General features: G+C 38.2%; 1 protein-coding gene across 1 annotated transcript in view; it reads right to left on the reverse strand.

The window, feature by feature from the left end:
- Positions 1–246: 246 nt before the first annotated feature.
- Positions 247–22082, reverse strand: part of CLIC4 (chloride intracellular channel 4) — a 57010-nt gene continuing 35174 nt past the window's right edge. Inside the window, exons 4-6 of the mRNA XM_059690769.1 lie at positions 14775–14881; positions 4838–5019; positions 247–3684 (exon numbers count right to left, since the gene is read on the reverse strand). Of these exons, the coding sequence (XP_059546752.1) occupies positions 3520–3684; positions 4838–5019; positions 14775–14881 (454 nt within the window). The 3' untranslated portion in view covers positions 247–3519. The remainder of the gene's footprint in view (positions 3685–4837; positions 5020–14774; positions 14882–22082) is intronic.

The following is a 22082-nucleotide window of genomic DNA, read 5'->3' on the forward strand; positions in this document are numbered from 1 at the left end:
GAATTTGTTGGAAGTTCTTGGCAGATGTCTTTATCAGATTTGTTAAAATTTTACCTCTGTTTTGCTAAGAATGAGTACCATTACAGTTTTTATGAAATTATTTATGCACCAATTGAGGTCATATGGGTTTTCCCTTTAATGTATTAATTGTGCTGAATCACCCACTCGTGGGGAAAAAAAGTCTCAAATAAAATACTTTTACCCCAAATTATTATTTATTTTCATGAGGGGGGAGAAAAAAGAACCTTTAATGATAGTGAAAATATACTTTATTTTAATACAATAGCTGCCAGCAATATACTGGGTCCAGAGACAAAAGAAAAATACAAGCATTCTTCAATAGGCTTTCATTTGCCTTTTCAAATAATTTTAAAGGAAATACTCCAATTCTATTCAACATTATGACCTGGGGAGTTGAAACATTTTTCCATAATAAAAATATAAATTTGACAGCCCCAACATTTGATACTTTGTAAAGAATGGAATAAAAAAGCCCACATAGTATATAGATAATGAATGCTTCCCTCTCTTTGAATCAAATACTATTACAGCCAGTATAAGAAATTGGTTGATCAATCAACTTGATGAAATGTGTATCAAAATGTTCATGAAAAAAATATGTATTTTTTATCATGTTTACCTTGTAGATATTTTCTAAATGGATATTTTAAATGCACAGAAATAAAAGCTATTTACATGCAACTCTGGAGAGACTCAAAACTCAACAGAAGTAAAACTGCCTAAATTCTAGAGTTGACCAATTTAGAGTAAGAGTATGTGTCAGAAATGTCTTAATTGTATACAGATTGCTCAGGGGCTTAAAGGTAAGTTGTCTAAACCAAAGTTACCAAGAAGAAAGTCTTATATTAATTTCATCACTAGTCAACAATCCTAGTAAAAGTAACAGAGCTGTACAGAAAACCTGCATTTACTCTTTCTTTTTAAAGGAAGTCATCAACTGAAATGGAGAACTTTCCAACTGCTGAACATGAAAACGTCACAGAATCCCTTGGGAAACAGAGCTTCCACCCAGACTCTAATCTCCTTGTTGGTTTAAGTGAAGGGGGAAATGAGTCAGTAGTTGCCGAAATAACAGATGATTTCCATTACATAACCCATACACCTCATGAATTGTCATGTAAACTTTTATTCCCACATCTCCTAAGATGTAAGCTATAATCTTTGTACAGATATAAGGTGGGGTAAAAGAGCATTTGCTGGGACCACCCTATTTACCGCCTTTTGTCCATTTGCCAATCTCAATTTCATGAACTAATTTCCCTGATAAAAGCAATGAGGTCTTTCTACAGAGAAAAAACCATTCTGCCTTCATCCATGTTGTAACAGTCCTACCTGTTCCTTGGACACTGAGAGGGATGCATCATGGGATATGTTTTTTAAAGATAGAGAACAATCATCGGATACATTTTTCAAAGATAGAGAATAAATATTCAAGGTAAAAATACTTCACAATTGAGTTTTAGACTGTATTTTTCATCATTCTATTTATTCTAAGGAATGATGCTCTTTCCTCATTAGCTCTCTACTCCACACCACTTAGTCCACCATTCACTGGCAAGAGCACCACCCCTTCTTTTGACTCTTTTTCACACCCTAAGCTCTGAAGCAAGGTTCAATAATACTCGGATGCCAAGTTATCACTATTTAAAAATAGGGAAAGTGATGCTGGCTGTCTGTGTAGTGGTGGCAGATGTCACATTTCTACCCAATGAAGCTAATGCTATAGAATTTCTCAATAGATCACCTGTAGTAGTTCTTCCTGGAACCACATAAATCAGCATCCAATATTAATTACACAAAAGGTGGGTGCTCAAACTTTTGATCAGCAAGAGAGAATTTTAAGAAAAACAAAGCAAAAAAATCTCCCTGAGCCAAATAGATACAATATGGAGCTTTACTTATCTTTTTGAACTAATTACTGGTGCATTAAAAAAAAATGCAGTATGCTTATAAAAATCAGGTTGCTTCCATACAGCCAGTGCTTACTAAATGTTAGCGTATCGAAGGGAGGAATCATTGCCATTTTAAAGCAATATACTTAACATTTCCAGAAACAGCCTATAAGAACTAGGCTTCTTAAACAAGGAAAATAATTACGGAACGTTCTGTAGTAACAACCCCGTCCAGAAAGTCCAATTGAAAAAAAAATGAGTAAATAAACAGCAAACTCGTTTTGTTTTCACTAAGCCCATCCTCCCTTGTTAGAGCACAAATAATTCCTGCTTTAGAACTTCAATTTAAAAAACAAACATGCAGAATGCTATTCCTCAATGTGGCTGCAGAAAAATGTAATGGAAGGAAACACAATGGCTGACATTAGGCAAAACTGCTGTAAATATGCACTCACCATAACAACTATAATTTAGTCCAAAAGGTGTTTAAGCCCAAAGTCTAACAGTAAATAGGGGTGATTGGAACAGCTGCTAATCTGTGTGTTTTGTCTTATTTTCAATATAGGATGGAGAATGGGTTTTTTGGTTTCCTACATAAGCTTTAGAAACAAAATTCTATTTGATATTTTGACAAACCTTAATTTCTGTGTTAATTTTTACCTTCCTATTCATTGTACTGCTATAGCTAAGTCAACTAAATAGTAGTTTATGTAGTGTTGCTCAAAAGATCTACAAACAGCAAGATCTATGCTGACCTAAAAAGGAGCGTTTTAAAATAAAGAAAGCAGTAACGTTCCAAATGAATGGCACTGGGCAAAGTACATTAGCAAACACCACACTGAGACAGGTAGAAGGTGCTGCTGGTTTAGTTTATATGGGTAAGATGCTCAAAAAAAGACTGAGGATATTATCCCTCCCTCTGAACTTTTAGCTTCTACATAGTGTCAGATGTTATCATTGGTGTAAAGAATAAATGCTTTTAGGAAACGTGAAAATCCATGTACAAAACAGAATAGCAAAATCTGTAGTGACTTCCTGTGGAAGGCTCTCTCCTCTGGTGGTGAAACCTTTAGCACTTCTCCAGGATAGACTAAACTGAAACAGAGGGTTCTGATACAGTAGCAATCCTTTCATATACTCTTACTAAATATAAAATTCCAAAAATACATAAATATCCCTTGTACCATGCATTATGCACCAGTTTGGGGCTGACTGATGAGGTCATGCTTACTAGTTTTAACCGTTAAACATTGCACCTCAAAAGTCCTGCCATCTATACACAGTGAAAGGACAAAATGGGGAGGGCTCTAGAGATAGGAAACTACCTCTAAAGTAAAAAGTTTGTGATGAACTGTCTCCAAATTAGAAGAGAGGAGGATATGGGTTAGGGGAGGTAGGCAGGGTAAAATAATTTTAAAATAATACTGCTTAGGAGTGTATGTTTAAAGATAGCTACTATACCTTATCTATCCTTTATCCTAATCTTGAATAACTGTCATATTCATGCAAAATAAAATTTCTATTTTATAGGAAGAGGAGCAGCCTGTTAGAAAAAGCATATTCTTAATCACGAAGCGATGTGAAGACCTCTCTCATAAGTGCTGTTTTACTTGGTCAGTCTTTTGGCTACATCATTATATGCTATTTCAACCTCCTTATCACTGGGGCAGGTATTGGTGAACTCATCCCTACTATAAGCATTAGTTAAGTATCTCCAGATGCCAGTCATTCTTTTTGGAATATCAAAGTTGCGATATTTTTTGGCCACCACCTGAAAGACAAAGAGATCAAAAGTTAACATTTATTTTCCATGTTAACCAGAAACATCTCTAGATTTTAAGGAAAACTGATTTTGTGAAACTCTGAGAACTCCTTCTATTTGAAAGCTTAATGTCCTCTATACCATTCTATCAATTTCATCAGAGAGGGGGAGAATGAAGTTAGAAGTCACCTTCAATCTAACTAGAATCCTATATAATAAAAGGCCAATATGCAAATCGACCAAATGGTGGAACAAGTCACTATGACATGCACTGACCACCAGGGGGCAGACGCTCAATGCAGACACTTAGCCAGAAGCCAAGCTCAGGGATGGTGAGTGCAGTGGCAGTGGCGGGAGCCTCTCCTGCCTCCGTGGCAGCACTGAGCAACGAGCCGAGTGGTAAGGAGCGAGTAAGCAGGTGGTAAGGAGCAAGGGGTCCCAGACTGTGAGAGGGATGTCTGACTGGAGTGGGCCTAAGCCAGCAGGCAGACATCCCCTGAGGGGTCCCAGACTGCAAGAGGGCGCAGGCCGGGATGAGGGAAGCCCCCCTTCTAGTGCATGCATTTCGTGCACCGGGACTCTAGTTTTAAATAATGACGAGGACTGCAAACCACACCAGAGATTGAGAAATGTGATAGTGACTGCAAACACCTGCTCTGGCCATCCAGAGAGATGGCCATGGGAAACCCCTGGGCAGATACTTAAAACACACACACACTATTTTAGATCTGTTTTCCTCTATCTCAACCTTTACTGCACAACTAGTGTTTATTACTATTCTATTTAGCAGTGTCTCATACAATACATGCTCAATAAGCATGTGTCCCTTGGATAGAAAAAGCCAGGTGATCACAGAGCAGAATCTATTACATGTCAGTTAGCAAACTCCAATCCAAAGTTACCTGTTACATCTCTGAATTTTTATGCAGTCAGAGAAAAACGTAATATCCCTCTTTCTCACACACCTCAATTTTCAGACATAATTTCCATCTCATTAACTCTATGATGTGTAAGGCCTAAGCAGCGTTAAAGTACACTATTGGGGGGGGGGGTCCCCCAGTCATGTCAGAAGGTCAGAAAAGTTTACGCAGGAAGAAGTGCTGTCTTAGTACATAGTTGACTAGGTCTAGTGGCAATGAGACACCACATCCTACGGGCCTACCTTCACAATGTGCAGTTTGGGCAGCAGGTTGCAATCAGCCAATGTCATTTCATTGCCATCCAGAAATTTACGTGTGGAACACTTAATGTCCTCCATGCTGTTCTCATCAATTTCGTCAGGGAGGGGAGAATTCAGATATTCATCCAGTTTCTGCAGTGTCTTCAAGAGACCCCTCTCCAATGCTGAAAGAAAGATGGGAATATGATGAGAAGGGAGCCCACCCAAGCCCAAAGTAGAAGCATTACTTTCAGTCAGTAACTGTTTGTCAAATGCTCGCTCTGACACTAGCACAAAGACAGAACAGACAAGGTGCCTGCCCTCCTGGGCTTACCTACATGGCACAGGGGCGTGAGACAGATTTGTTTGGATAAATATCAAAACAAGCATGACAGTTTCAGACAGTGGTGTCTGTAAAATCTTGTTAATAGCTCAACAGCCTAGATATGAATACATAGCATAGATGATGTTTAAACTGGAAAGATTAGCTATAGCTGGTTTGGCTCAGTGGATAGAGCATCGGCCTGTGGACTGAAGGGTCCTGGGTTCGATTCCAGCCAAGGGCACATGCCTGGGTTGCAGGCTCATTCCCCAGTATGGGGTTTGCAGGAGGCAGCCCATCAATGATTCTCATCATTGATGTTTCTCTCTTTCTTTCTCTTCTCTCTTCTCTCTCTCTCTCTCTCTCTCTCTTTCTCTCTCTCTCTCTCTCCCCCCCTTCCTCTCTAAAAATCAATAAAAATATATTTTAAAAGATAATAAAAATAATAAACTGGAAAGATTGGTGAGAAAGAGCAAACCTTCTAGTTCAATTCTAGGGAAGAAAATCCTGCTGAAACAGAATTTTTACTTTCAATTTTAAGTCCTACTCCCCTAAGAATATTTGGATTTTTCATCACAAAATGTGTTGTTAAACCCCAATGCAAACAATCTGGAGAAAAAACCTGGAGTTTTTGCACTAATATTACACAGAAAGCCAAGAACAGCATATTGCATACTAACATGAAAAACAGAAGTCAGATTAGAGCTGAATTGAGGGTGTCTCTAGACAAATAGATTAAGATGCTATAATTGTCGTGATTTAGAGAGAAGTGGGACAGAGCCAACCCTGTATATCTGGAAAGTCAAGTTAATGACCTTCGTAGAGAGGAGGTGGGAACTTTGTTAGAAAGGAATATGGAATATATATAGACAGATCTTCTCTCATCCTTTCTTAACCTTAACCTTTCCAATCCACCTTCACCTCCCACTCCCAGAATATATAAACTTACACAAATGATTACAGTATTGGTTGTAAAAGGAAGTTAAATATTATGAGTTGACAACCTTTTAGGCTATAAATGTGAATAAAGTTGGATCTATTATGGGAAAAGGCAAGTTCCACATGCTGCCCATTAGATACTTCACCAGCAACATAAATATATCCTAAGCCAACACTTCTTCCAATGCTCCACCTACTCATCCCTTACCCCTTCAAGTAGTTCGGACAATAGCCAGTGGCCTTAACTAGATAAAAAGGAATGACGGATTTTACACTGAAATAAGTCAGACAAATACAGAGATACCTCATCTGACTGCGTCTGCTTTACCGTGCTTCACAGATATTGTGTTCTTTACAGATTGAAGGTTTGTGGCCACTTGTGTTGAGCAAAGTTTATCAGTACCATTTTTCTTTTCTTAAAAAATATTTTTTATTTATTTCAAAGAGAGGAAGGGAGAGGGAGAGAGAGAGAGAAACATCAATGAGAGAGAATTACGGATTGGCTGTTTCCTGCATGACCCCTCCTGGGGATCGAGCCCGAAACCCCAGCATGTGCCCTGACCACGAATTGAACTGTGACCTGGTTAATAGGTCAATGCTCAACCACTGAGCCACACTGGCAGGGCTCAGTGCCATTTTCAACAGTGTTTGTTCGCTTCATGCCTCTCTGTCACATTTTTGGTAATTCTTGCAGTATTTCAAACTTCCTCATTGTTATTATATTCGTTATGGTGATACCTGATTCGTGATCTTTGATGTTAATATTGTAATTATTTAGGGGCACCACAAACCACACCCATATCAAACAGAACTTAATGTTGTGTGTGTTCCGACTGCTCCACTGACCGGCCATTCCCCCATCTCTCTCCTTCTCCTCGGGCCTCCCTATTCCCTGAGACACAACAATATTGAAATAGGCCAATTAAAAACCCTACAATGGCCTCTAAGTATTCAGGGAAAGGAAGGATCACATTATTCCTCACTTTAAATCAAAAGCTACAAGTGATTAAGCTCAGTGAGGAAGGCATGTTGAAAGCCAAGGTAGGCCAAAAGCTAGGCCTCTTGCGCCAAACCATTAGCCACGCTGTGAATTCATGCAAAGGAAAGTTCTTGAAGTTCTGCAGCCCATGGATCAAGGAGTAATTCTGACTGTCAAGTCTTATTTAAGAAATACATTTTGTAAAGCTATTGCTGCCATAAATCATGCTCCCTTTGACGGATCTGGGGAAAGTACATTGAAAACCTCTGGAAAGGAGTCACCATTCCGGATGCCATTAAGAACATTCATGAGTCATGGGAAGAGGTAAAAAATACCAACATTAACAGGTGGGAGGCGGTGCGTTCCGGCCCTCACGCATGACATTGAGGGGTTTAAGACTTCCGTGGAGGAAGTGGCTGCAGATGTGGAGGAAACAGCAAGAGAACTAGAATCAGGAGTAGAGCCTGAATATGTAACTGAATCACTGCAATCTCATGATAAAACGATGAGGGGCTGCTTCGAATGCATGAGGAGAAAAGGTAGTCTGCTGAGATGAAATCTACTGGTGAAGATGCTGTCAAGATTGCTGAAGTGACAACAAAGGATCAGAATGTCGCATGAACTCAGTTCAAACAGCAGCAGCAGGGTTTGAGAGCACTGACTAATTCTGAAAGAAGTTCTATTGTGGGTAATATGCTATCGAACAGCATCACATGCTGCAGAGAAACCGTCCATGAAAGGAAGGAAGAATCGGCCAAGGAGGCAAACTTCATTGTTCTTATTTTAAGAAATTGCCACAGCCACCCCAACCTGCAACCACCACCACCCTGATCAGTCAGCTGCCAACATGGAGACAAGACCCTGCACCGCAAAAAGATTATGATTCATAAAAGACTTGTGCACTCACTAGATTATAGTAGGAACATAACTTTCATAGGAAGCCAAAAATTCATGTGACTCATTTACTGAGATATCGCTTCATTGCAGTGATCTGCACCAGAACCCACAGTATCTCTGAGGTACGCCTGGACCATATTGTTTAACTTATATGTAGAATCTACAGAGCAAAACAAATGAACAAACAAAACTCACAGAAACACAGAATAGATGGATGGTTATTAGAGGGAAAGGAGGTTGGGGAACGGGCAAAATTGGTGAAGGGGGAAACTAGGCTTATTGTGGTGATTATAGCATATACAAAGATCACATTGTTATGTTGTACACCTGGAAACGAATGTAATGTTACAGACCAAGTTTACCACAGAAACATTGGGATAATGATTATAACTGTCTACATTTCCATAATAGCTAAAAATAAAAGACTGCACAAAATTTTAAATGCAAAAAAAGGCAGTATCACTGAATATCTTGTAGTTTTTAATATGCTTTTAAAAAATGTATTAGTGTGGTGATTGCCATGTGGAGGGGGCGGAAGGGAGGTGGAAGGTATAGGAGGCATGTATGGTGATGGAAGGAGACTTGACTTGGTATGGTGAGCACACAATACAGTGTACAGATGATGTGTTGTGTGGATGTGTGCACCTAAACCTATATAATTTTGTTAACCAGTGTCACCCCAATCAATTCAATAGAAAGAAAGAAAAATTTATTAGTTATGTTCAGTCCTTGATACAGGTACTTCCTATTACTATTACATTTTAAAACCTTTATATTTTTAAACTCAGGGCTGGTTTACAGTAAACTAATAGTCTACTAAATCATGAACTTCTTCCTTGTATGATCACAATGAACAGAAGCATGGCCAGTAAGGAAGATAACATTGCCTACATTTAAACACTGAAATGTCTGCAATGGACTTGAGTGGTATGGCAAGTGAGCAAGCTAGTAATCTTCAACCTATTCTAAATAAATCCTTTTTATGAATTAACTTTCAAATGTATCCAATAGAAAATAAAATATCTTAAATTTACAAGGTTTATAACATATGATGCTTAGGATTCCAGATGTAAGGCACGAACTAAAATAAAGATAACAAAACATTACAATTATTGTTCTTTCTATAATTTTGGGCTTAGGACAGCACCTGCAATCAAGTTGAATTGCTGTATCTGACTAGAATCTTGGGTAATTTTTCAAAGGTAGAAATGTCAGAATAAAAGGTATATTAGTGAACACAAAGAATGCTGAATTAGTTTGCAACAATTTTTATGTGTCGATATAAGAGATGGCCAACAAAATAAAGAAAAATAGAAGTATCGAAAGGCACTAAAGAGCATCATTTAATAAACAAGTTTTGAAACCATAACAAAGGAATTTTAAGTTGGTTGAGAATAAGAAAATGTAAACATTAACCACTAGGAGGCAGTAGCAAGCCACCAGAAAGTAGCTCCTTGTCTTTTGTAATTAATAAGTAGCACTATTGTTCTCCAATACCCCTGCTGTAGTAACACTCGCATCTCTAAAAAGGTCTTTCAAAGGCTCTCAAAAAAATGAGTAAGTATAATAGAAGCCATACAGTCAGTTTTAAATTATGGAAATCAAAACACCCTTTTTTGCCTAAGAGAACACAGCAAAATTTAAGATTAGCACATGCACCCACCAGGGTCAGAAGTATGGGGAAATGAATACGAAATTTCACGTTAGTGGAAATATTAACTGGTATACACTTTTGGAGAATAAAATGTTTTAACCTATTTGGAATCTAGTACAAGGCAGTATTGTTTGTCATAATGGAAAAAAACGGAGACAATCTCAATGTCTATCAACAGGGATATGGTTAAAAATCCATGTTATGAAATATTAAGCAGCATTTCTTAGACAATGAAGTAAAGTTCGATATTCTAAAGAATTTCTACCACATAATATGTGAAAGACAAGTGCATAATGTAAATATATAAATACACCATTTATGTACACTGCAAAATTACATAGAAAAAAGATTGCGTACTGTTGGGGAAGAGATTACATAATGTGATTAAGGAGCACTGAAATATAAATTTACATTTATACTACTTGAACTTTTTAAATAAGCAGGCATAACTCTTATTACCTGCATAATTCGAATGAGTAAAGATAAGGCAGATACCATTAAATATAACAAGTCCCTAATTGTTGTAGAAAACAATACAATTCACAAAGAAGAAAACAAAAATTATGAACACTTACATGGATAAAACTATATTTTAAATCTTCTGCTAGTTTTAATAAAGGGTAATCTGACATAAACAATGTTTAAAGGCTAGGTAACACATTAGAGGAAAACACGAGAAGTAGTGTATATTTAAAGATGGTTAAATATATAATGCAGTTTCATAGCTACAATGATTAACAATCATCCTCTGATTCCACTTTTCCAGAAAGAGAGGAAGGGAAGGAGAATGAATCTTGAATGAATAGGAACTCATTAGAACCTACAGATTCAATTCCTCCATTTAAAAATAGGAATTTGGACATTAAGGAATATGCTTCAGAGCATATAATGGCAGGTTTTCATCACTAGTAAATTCAGGGAAATGAAGAATATTATAAACACCAAACAGACTAATAAATTATCAGTTACATTTGGGGGCTTAATAAGTTATATAAATTAACTGGGGGGATAAACAGATTTGGGACAGGTCGTACCTAACCCATCCCCGTAAAAGGAATTACTCATTAATTTCCTTTAATGCTTCAAAAGATTTCACAAACTATTACTCCAAACCAACTTGGACATGTTACCAAAAGAATTATATATTTTACCTATCAATTTCTCTATCTCTCAATCTATCTATCATCAGTGTTTATTTTATTCTTTTTTACTTTGGATCCCAACCTAAAATACTGTAGCATCTAGGCATTTAATCCCTTACTTAGAATGAGATCTTAAAATTGCCCAAAGCTTTGTAAAATATTAGAGTTTATAAAATATTTCACAGGCTGGTAAAACTAATCAAAGACCTGCCTATAATGACTTACCATATAAAATAACAAATCCACCTCCATGTAAGTTGTTCATTATTTGGAGAAATAAGGAGGTGGATCATTGATTTACTATGCTTATTTAAGGCATTTAATTATATGAGACAGGTAAGAGACTTGCAACAAACATACATAAGGGAGACCCATTAAGGTACAAAATTATTTGGAACATTGTTTTCTAAAGTCTCATGGCAGTGACAGGCCCCTGTGGAGAGAAGTTGCTTAGCAACTGGATTTCTTATTTACCAACAGGTAATTTAATATAAGGCCTTCTAAGTTATGCACTGTGTAATTCACTGTTGTTTGTTCTTGTTGGTTACAGAATTCTAAGGACAGTAAGTAAGCATAGGTAGCTACTTAAGACAGTAACAAATTGATAGGAAAAAACAGAATACATACAAAGCTATACTTAAATGACTCATTCTCTGCCCCCAAACCTGTCCACCAAAGCAATTTTCTTAAGCAAACACATTTTTTCCCTCTCCTCCCCACCAAGTGTCAAAAGAAATTCAACCACTCTCCAGCTTCCAAAAGCCACAAAAAGAAATGAAAACATTATGATTTAACTAAGAGCATTCAAAGAACTATGCAGCAAGAGCATCTGGGTATAAAAGACAGTTTTATGAAAAGGAAAGGTAGAAGAGTATAGAAACTGTGGACAGAGCGTGCTCCAGTGTAACTGTTTTCTTAGTGTGTAAAATGCTTAGACAGAAACACGAGTCAGAAAAAAAGTCAATTACGAAGGAGAGTTGCTCCCAAATCAAGACAGCCACTCGAACACATTTAATAGATGTAAGCCAGGCCTGAGCACTAACCTTCTCCCTTTTCTCCCTTCACTGTAGAAAAACATTTCATTCAGTGAATATTAATTATTCCGGGAACCATTGAAATTCAATACTAATTTATGAAATGCAATAATAATTTTTAAAAAGCCCGAAAAGCTTGGAAATCTGTCTAAATGATAAGGAAATCAGCAACTGTTTCAATTTTTTAAAAAATGTTATTCTTGCTTAAGCAGCTCTGATCCCCCCCACCCCACCCGACCCCACTTTCATACTCTTGGCCATTTGCTGCCATAAACTCCCACCCAAAAGAACCCCTCTAGGGTCATCCACAGGGTTGGGGACAAAAAAACAGCAAGAGGCAAATCACTCACTTCAGATCACCCTACATGCAGAAGTTTCTCCCACATATTACATTTTGTAAGGGTGGCACTGAGCAACAGAGAAATAAGATGTCAGGAATCTTGGGAACAAGTGCTCTGTTGTGTTATTACAAAGTTTTCCTACTTTGAGAAGTCATTAGTGGCATAACAGCTTTGTATTCAAAAAGCACACAAATGTATATTTTATATATTTAAATATTACATATTCATATATTTCTTCTTTAAATAGGAAAATATATATGAAAAAGAATTCAACAGTCTATAGGGGTGGGGAACCTTTATTCTACCAAGGGCCACTTGGATATTTATAAGATTATCCGAGGGCCATACAAAATTATCAGCTTAAAAAATAAGCCTGCTATATTTGGTCAAACACTTAATGAACTCACCCCTCATGCCTTGGCAGGGCCAGACCATATGATTTCACGGCCTTTGCCCACAGACAGGACGCTCCCCACCCCTGTAAAACAATGGGGGAGTCCCTGACCAGGTAGCTCAGTTGGTTAAGGCGTCATCCTGATACCCCAAGGTTGCTGATTCCATCCCCAGCGAGGGCACAAGAATCAATCAATGAATGCATAAATAAGTGGAACAAAATCAAATCAATAAATAAAAACAAAAATAAAACGATGATTAAAACCTTTAGGAGCTGCCAAAACCGGTTTGGCTCAGTGGATAGAGCGTCGGCCTGCGGACTGGGGGGTCCCAGGTTCGATTCCGGTCAAGGGCATGTACCTTGGTTGCAGGCACATCCCCAGTGGGAGATGTGCTGGAGGCGGCTGATCGATGTTTCTCTCTCATCGATGTTTCTGACTCTCTATCTCTCTCCCTTCCTCTCTGTAAAAAATCAATAAAATATATTAAAAAAAAAAAAAAAAAAACCCTTTAGGAGCTAGCTTTTTGGTTATTGTTGTTAGTCTTAATTAAATACTAATGCTCTCCCTGCACAGTTTCTTAACATCCCAAAGGAAAGAAAAAGGGAAATTAGTGGATGGTGTGGTTAAACAGGTTCATTAAATGGGACCTCTTTCAGCCCAGCCGATGTGGCTCAGTTGCTTGGGCATCCTGCCGTGCTCTGAAGGGCTGACGATTTGATTCTGATCAGGACACATGCCTGAATTGCAGGCATGATCCCCATAGGGAGCATTCAGGAAGCAGCCATTCAGAGGCAGCCAATTGATTCGCTCTCACATCAATGTTTCTCTCTCTCTCTCTCTCTTCCTCTTCCCTTCCTCTCTCTCTAAAATTCAATTTTTAAAAAAATGGGGGGTGGGGGGGAGGAGAAACAATACAAAAGGACCTCTTTCAAAGAGGCTTCCCTCCAATATACCACATATAAGTTTGGTGAATGAACTAATGAGAGAGTGTGTCCTTTAATAAATAAAAGAAAATCACATCCCTATTACCTAAAACCATTCTCACCATGAAAATATGACTTGAAATTAAAATCCTTTTAGGATGCAGAGAAATTTGGAAGGCTGGTGAGTCTAAAGCAGGGGTGGGTAAACTTTTTGACTCGAGGGCCACAATGGGTTCTTAAACTGGACCGGAGGGCCGGAATAAAAGCATGGATGGAGTGTTTGTGTGAACTAATATAAATTCAAAGTAAACATCATTACATAAAAGGGTACGGTCTTTTTTTTTTTCTTTTTTTTTTTTTTTAGTTTTATTCATTCCAAACGGGCCGGATCCGGCTCGCGGGCCGTAGTTTGCCCACGGCTGGTCTAAAGGCTCTCTTAGTTGCCGAAACCGGTTTGGCTCAGTGGATAGAGCATCGGCCTGCGGACTGAAAGGTCCCAGGTTTGATTCCGGTCAAGGGCATATACCTGGGTTGCGGGCACATCCCCAGTGGGAGATGTGCAGGAGGCAGCTGATCGATGTTTCTCTCTCATCGATGTTTCTAACTCTCTATCTCTCTCCCTTCCTCTCTGTAAAAAATCAATAAAATATATTTAAAAAATAAATAAATAAAGGCTCTCTTAGAGAAAATCCAAAAATTGCTCTGTAAGGGTAGTTAGCACAAAAATCCACTGAGGCTGATTTTAGAATGCTGGCACCTAACAATAAACAAGATTTAGTAATGGTTTTAAGTAAGCGCCATCAATCCATTGTTTTTTGTTTGTTTGTTTTTTAAATATATTTTATTGATATTTTACAGAGAGGAAGGGAGAGGGATAGAGAGTTAGAAACATCGATCAGCTGCCTCCTGCACACCCCCTACTGGGGATGTGCCCGCAACCAAGGTACATGCCCTTGACCGGAATTGAACCTGGGACCCTTCAGCCCACAGGCTGACGCTCTGTCCGCTGAGCCAAACCAGTTAGGGTTCAATCCATTGTTTTTGATGCGCCATTAGTTCTTTGTATAGCTCCCTTCACACAATATGAGAACAAATTCTCTCAATAAACATTTTATCACACACCTACTATATTGCTAGGTACTGTCCCATGAGCTAAGGACTTAACCTGGTTTTTCTCAACTCTCTGATCAACTGCGAAAGCCAGTTTTTAACACATATGGGAATGTCTGGACTCCAAAGTATTCATTTATAATCATTCTCATAATAGGGGTGGTTGTTGTTTTTTGCAGTGATAATCCAAACATTCTTTTTTACCTTCATTAGCCTCTGGCCTTGAATTCTTAATATATGCAGAGAACTTGGCAAAGATGTCCATTCCAGCAGTATTTGATTCTGGGTGCTTTGGCGAAAGCTTTAAGTACCTAAATGGAAAAGTGATAATGTATTACAGATCCCCCGAAGATACATTAGCATAAATCCCCTCAATCAACAAACCACTGTGCTAGCAGTTACTAGACATCTTTTAATAGTTATTATTACTCTAAGAAATACCATCATCTGTTTTCTGGGATATTTTTTAAAAATATTTTTTTACTGATTTCAGAGGGGAAGGGAGAGGGAGAGAGAGATAGAAACATCAACAATGAGAGAGAATCACCAATTGGCTGCCTCCTACAAGCCCCAGACTGGGGATCGAGCCCACACCCTGGGCATGTGCCCCCAGCGGGAACCAAACCCTGGCCTCCTGATTCATAGGTCGACACAACCACTGAGCCATGCCAGTTGGGCAGTTTTCTAGGATATTTTTAAGATTTTTTTTTTTCCTTAGGAAACAAGGCTCTGCAGTGTTTTTGTTCACACATTAATATTCTTGGCAATCAAAAGGTATCCGCACTCCACCTACGTTTTACAAACTAAAATGCTGAGGAGACTGTCTACTTGTTCAGAGACTTGTGCCAAGCCAGTGGGCACTTTAGAAAGAGATCCCTCGAGCCGCGCTAAGGAAACTTCTGTGACGATGGAAATATTCTGTATCTGAACTGTCCAATCGGTATCCCACTAGTGACATGTGGCTATTTGAACATGAATTTAGTCACAGCAATTAAATCAAGTTAAGGATTCACATTCTTCCAGCCACAGAGCTTTCTTAAGTAGGAATGCTAGCCCGATGCTTGGTGTATGGTGCCCTGAACCAGCCCTGGGAGCAGCAAAGTCGGGACTGGTCAGCATCTTGTTCATCCAGGGGGTTAGGGGCAAAGGCAGCGAAAGGCAGATCACGCACTTCAGATGACCCTACACTCGGGACTTTCCAAAACCTCTTCTATATTACATTTTGTAAGGGGCACTGAGCAACAGAAAAATAAGATGGCGGGAATTTTGCTAGCAAGTGCTCAGTTGTGTTGTTACAAAGTTTTCCTACTTGGAGAAGTTATTAGTGACACAACAGCTTCAAAAAAAAATGACACAAATGTGTATCTTACGTATTTCAATTTCAAACACGCATGCCCATATGTTTTTTCCTCAAATTGGAAAGTACATGTAAAAAAGTTTAACATTTTGCTCTTGCCTCTGACATCAGCTCCAGGGACTCAGGGCTAAAGGAATTCCGACTCAAAGAACCACTCTAGGAAAAGTTTATCTGCTAAAAGGCCCTCCAAAACTTCACCGGAAAATGGGCTTTCGGGGCAGTAAGACTTTAGAAAAATATCTTATATTGAACTATAATTTAGACTTATTTATATATTTTAAGGTACTGTTTTACCACTTTAAATTAAAGATGAAGATGAGGTATTTTTAGATAGAAATTTAGTTCAATTGCGAGGTGTGGTTTCAGGTTAGTTCTTATAGTCAGTATTTTTTACACTTTGCTATTTTGAATTCAAGAAATAATACATTTTCTAAAAATTGGACACAGCAGCCCTGGCCGGTTTGGCTCAGTGGATAGAGTGTCCGCCTGCGGACTGAAGGGTCCCGGGTTCAATTCTGGTCAAGGGCACATGCCTGGGTTGTGGGCTCAGTCCCCAGTAGGGGGTGTGCAGGAGGCGGCCAATCAATGATTCTCTCTCATCATTGATGTTCCATCTCTTTCTCCCACTCCCTTCCTCTCTGAAATCAATTTTAAAAATAATAAATAAATAAATAAATAGGGCCCAGTGTACTATATGGGTAAGAATATAAAATATCTATGGAACATTTATATGTTCAAGCATCTTTCTTTTTTAATATCTCTCAATTTTTAAGCTTAAAGATTTCTCTTATAAACAAAAGTATTTAAATAACTATTTTTAGTGAAAAATTATAGTATATTAATTTCTCCCAAGCTTTTATATATACATATATATATATTACGTATGTATGTTTTTTCTTCCCATCTATAGAAAACCTTATCCCCACACACTTTTTTTTGTTTCCCTACCTGCGCTGTAACAGTTAATCCCTTCTTCAACATCCCTGGGTTTCCCTTGACTACAAAAACAACCAACTTCCAACTTAAATGCTTTCACCACTGGTAATACAGTACCTTCATTGACTCATTCCAACAACAAAAAAAATAGTGCAAGGTACATAAATGCCTATCCAAATACATTTATGTCTTTCTCTAGCCAAGTTTCCAAAATTAGTCTTCTTTTCCCCAACCAATATTTAGCTGTACCAACTTTTTCTACTGAAGTAAACTTCATAATTTCCCAAAAAACTTACAGGAAGGCAGGCTTACATTACAGATCATGTATATACTCACTCTTCATACAGATATTTCTACAGATAATGTATATATTCACTTCATACATGATAATAATTCTAATTATTACCTATTATGTGTCAGGCATTGTACTAAGTGTTGGGGATGTAATGAGCCTTTCTATATGAGCACACTTGGTAGAGATCTATTTTGATGAACAGGTAAGAGTGAAGGACTGTCAATCAGCATATCCTTATTCATATGTAAACAGACGCTATTAAAATGTTTTTAAAACACTGTCTCTAAAGCAGGTTAAACATGCCCTGTGTTTCCCTTCCAAGACAAACGATTAAGTGTGTGTTCTTAACTTAATGCATACAATACTATAGCTACAAGAGGCCTTCTCAATGTTTCATTTTGCCTAAAAGGAATTATTTTCCAGCCCCAGTCACTGGATTAATTAAAAGTTTCCCCAAACTAAAACACACGTATTTCCAGTCCTCACCTGCAGTGCTTTTAAAACATAAATCAGCCCAGCTAGTGTGGCTCAGTGGTTGAGTGTTGACCTATGAACCAGAAGGTCATGGGTTAATTCCTATTAAGGGCACATGCCCAGATTTCCAGCTCAATGATTCTCTCTCATCACTGATGTTTCTATCTCTCTCCCTTCCTCTCTAAAATCAATAAAAATATATATTTTAAAAAATAAAACATAACACTGGATTTTAATAAATCATTCATTATTATTAGTTTTAACAGCTTGATAAAACAATAATTTTCAATTATTGTGAACATTCATTTTAACATTTAACAAAAGGAATGCAACTAGTTAATAAAAGGCTGTGTCAATCATAGAATGGACATGAGCATCCTGGGTATTTAGACTTTTAGATTAGTTCTTTACTCTGTATTAATGGTAGACTAGCTAATAATATTTCCATCATTTTAGGAAAGGTTTCATATATTTTCTCCTTTCTCATACTAATGTAAGAATAAAGTCTGGTTATACAGCTTATTAAATTATCCTTATAGCCGAAACCGGTTTGGCTCAGTGGATAGAGCGTCGGCCTGCGGACTGAGGGGTCCTGGGTTCGATTCCGGTCAAGGGCATGTACCTGGGTTGCGGGCACATCCCCAGTGGGGGATGTGCAGGAGGCAGCTGGTCGATGTTTCTCTCCCATCGATGTTTCTGGCTCTCTAACTCTCTCCCTTCCTCTCTGTAAAAACTCAATAAAATATATTTTAAAAAAAATTATCCTTATATATTTAACTTTGGTTTTTTGCCTGGGAAAGTTTATTTAGAAAATCACAGAGGCAGAAGAAATCAGCTCAGGAAACAAGTTACAGCGGGAAAAAAAAAAGGCGGGGGGGCCCTGGAACTTAAGCGACAAGGAAGCCTTGACTGGTTTGGCTCAGTGGATGGAGCGTCGGCCTGCGGACTGGAGGGTCCCAGGTTCAATTCTGGTCAAGGGCATGTGCCTTGGTTGCGGGCGCATCCCCAGTAGGGGGTGTGCAGAAAGCAGCTGAATCAATGTTTCTCTCTCATCAATGTTTCTAACTCTCTATCCCTCCCCTTCTCCCTTCCTCTCTGTAAAAATATCAATAAAATATATATTTTTAAAAAGAGACAAGGAAGATGCCCCCAAGGGAAGAGGGAGGGGAAAAGTGGGGGTAAACTCTACAGACAGCAGCACTGGGTCCTCAGTCTTTTTTTTTTTTTTTTTTTTTAATTGATTTAAGAGAGGAAGGGAGAGGGAAAGAGAGATAGAGTCATCAATGATGAGAGAGAATCATTTGTCGGTTGCTTCCTGCATGCCCCGTACTGGAGACCAAGCCCACAACCTGGGCATGTACCTGACTGGGAATCAGACCATGACCTCCTGGTTCATAGGTCAACGCTCAACCACTGAGCCACACCAGCCAGGCTGGGTCCTCAGTCTTGAGGGTATTTATCTGGAAGTTGCAGGGGAGGATCCCAAAAGGATATTCATCAGCTTTCCAGGTGAATACATTCAACTTTCATTGCATGTATTTCTCATTTTTTAAAAAAGGCTTCATAATACCTTTGCAAGCTCTTCTCCAAAATTATCTAGCTTTCTCTATCCTGCTATCCTGTTATCAGTAAGTTAGCCAAGTGTACAGTCCTGCTCCAGTTAAAATTCCAAGTTTCAGAGCTTTTTGAAAGCTTCTTTTGGGCGGGGGTGGGATCGAGGAGGCAAAGTAGTTCCTTCATTCAAGCAAGGGGAACTAAAAACATAAACACTTTCCCCATCGAAGAAAAAAGAGAAAGTTTCTTCTTAAAACCTATAGTTACACTGACCAGCAAAAGCTGCTTGGTTTAAGCTTTCCGTTAGTCTATAAATGCAAAACAACTCTAGAATAGACAGTTGCCTGTATTTATATTTGTCATTGCTAAATCAGAAGTGCTCACATAAAAACACTCTGTTCTCATTAGCATCAAATGCCAAAAACATTTATTAGAAATGCTAGATTTTAGTCTACCAGCTTGTACAATAATTCTGCCTTCCGCCTCATCCTATTTGGAAACAAGAAGGTTACAATTTTGTGAGGAGGATCAGCCAGAGTTAAGGACCTGAAGGTCTACCTGTTCTAGAGAAATGACAGTGAGCAGGATGGTCCCTGAATGCCACAGAACAACAAAGGAAAGGGAGAGGAATGCATGTCAGTCCCAGAAACCCGGCTCCTCCTAGTCCTCCTTCCTCTCCGTACAATTCTGCGCAACAGAGACGACTCTGCTGCCTGCTGAGCAGTTCACATCGCGGGCTGCAGCGCCCACGGAAGGGAAGGAATTCCCAATCCAAACATGCTGCTGCAGTCATATAAACAAAAGCTCGTCGGAAGTTAAACCTCACCTACTTTTTAAAAAGGACTCATTAAATTCAGTTTGACAACCACCTTCAGTCCAGCCTGCTCATCAGAGTAAAGTAAATTTTCTAGGATTTCTCGACCCTTCCTTTAAGCTTGAGCTAGCCTTCAATTTGGTACTCTTTAATGCACAATCCCACTTAAAGACACATTTCACCTCTTTTATAAAAGTCAAACTCAACGAAATGAGAATCAGAAAGAAGACAACAGGAGAAACATAGGTTCTTGAAGTTACATAGACCTGGCTTTGGAATAAGTACGTCAGCTCTGCCACCATTAACCTTGGACAAGTTGTTTGGATTACTCATCTTCGGGTTCTTCATGAAGTCTTTGAGGACTGAGATAATCCACAAAATAATCCATTAATGCACTGTACACAAGGCACATAATGGTACTTGAATGTTAGTTAATAACAGCAGAGGTATTAGCAACATCAAAAACCCTGCTTTCTAAATTAAGTGAATTATAAAACTATTTAGGAACTCTCTTTAGATTATAACCTACAACATAAAAGCAAAGAAATTACCCTTAAAGAGAATTTAGCACACTGTGAACCCTTTATAACAGAAAGATCTCCAAGTTTTAAATTAAATTATTTAAACTGAAAGGAAAGACCATCTCTGGTTAAAGTATCTGTATGAATACATCCAAACAAAATGAGGCTGAAATTTCTATGTATAAAAAGCAAAGTGAAAATGTTTATTTCCATGGTCCAATTCAAAAACCGATGTCTTACAGAGGACTAGGCATGAAGAAACCAGAATGTGCTGATATTAGATCTATTATCTTAATGTCCATTTCCTCTCAGAAAAATAACAAGAAGGTCTAATAAAATATTATTTTTGGCCCTAACTGGTTTGGCTCAGTGGATAGAGTGTCAGCCTGCGGACTTAAGGGTCCCAGGTTCGATTCCGGTCAAGGGCATGTACCTTGGTTGCGGGCACATCCCCAGTAGGGAGTGTGCAGGAGGCAGCTGATCGATGTTTCTCTCTCATCGATGTTTCTAACTCTCTATCCCTCTCCCTTACTTTCTGTAAAAAAACAATAAAATATATTAAAATAAAAATAAAAATAATCATTCTCCCCTTTAAAAAAAATTTATTTTTGTTGTTGCTGTTGATGAAGACTATATGAAAATATAAGAAAATGTCCATTTGACTGAAATGGTATATGAAGGTATCAGCATACTGATTTTAAAAACAACTATCTTGGGAGAATTTACACATTAAACACTTCAGACAAAACACAGTTTTCTTCACAGAGGATGGCAAGTCATTCAGACTGTTCCTCTGTTTATAATGTAATGTTGATACAATGATCTACAGTTACAGGAGAGGAGGATCACTTTCATTACTGTCTGAGGACAAGTAGACAAATGTGGAACTTCCCTCGGGGCTGACAGACTTTTAAAAATAAAAAGGGATCTAGTAGGTTCTATGATGCAACGTTCTTTCATAAGTTATTTCTACTACGTTGAATATTTGGTTGTAACAGCTCCTTACTGATATGTGTAAACCTACAATTTACATTTTGCAAATACAAAGATCCCAGTTTTGATTTATTGGTATTCTGCTTATATACAAGGTCTGGAAGAAAAGGCAAGACACAGTTTTATTAGTGTTGGTCTGAAGAAACTTTACTGGGATGGAAGGAAGGTTTGGACTCCTGATAAGCAGAGGTAAAAGAAGTTTGAAGCTCTTAGAAAAACAGGAAGGAAGGCAGAGGATAAGCTTTTATAATACAGGATTAAGAAAATGAAATTTTAAGCTTAGTACAAGATTGCTAAACAGAGGCCAATTCTGTTCATAATGGAAGATGGGTTAGATACCTCCAGGTCTCAAAAAAACCCCACTATTGATACAAAATTATTCTTCTGCCTAGAATGATTGCCACTCCTTCCCTCACCTGGTGAATGCCACTTTTTAAAAATTAAAGTTTAATTCAAGTATCATCTATAAAGCCTTTTGATTCCCCTCTCTTTCTTTTTTGCCATTTAATCATTTATTTTTCAGTTACAGTTGATCCACTCACTTTCCCAAACCACCACCACCACCACC

This window comes from Myotis daubentonii, chromosome 3, assembly GCF_963259705.1.
Source record: "Myotis daubentonii chromosome 3, mMyoDau2.1, whole genome shotgun sequence".
Taxonomy (NCBI): domain Eukaryota; kingdom Metazoa; phylum Chordata; class Mammalia; order Chiroptera; family Vespertilionidae; genus Myotis; species Myotis daubentonii.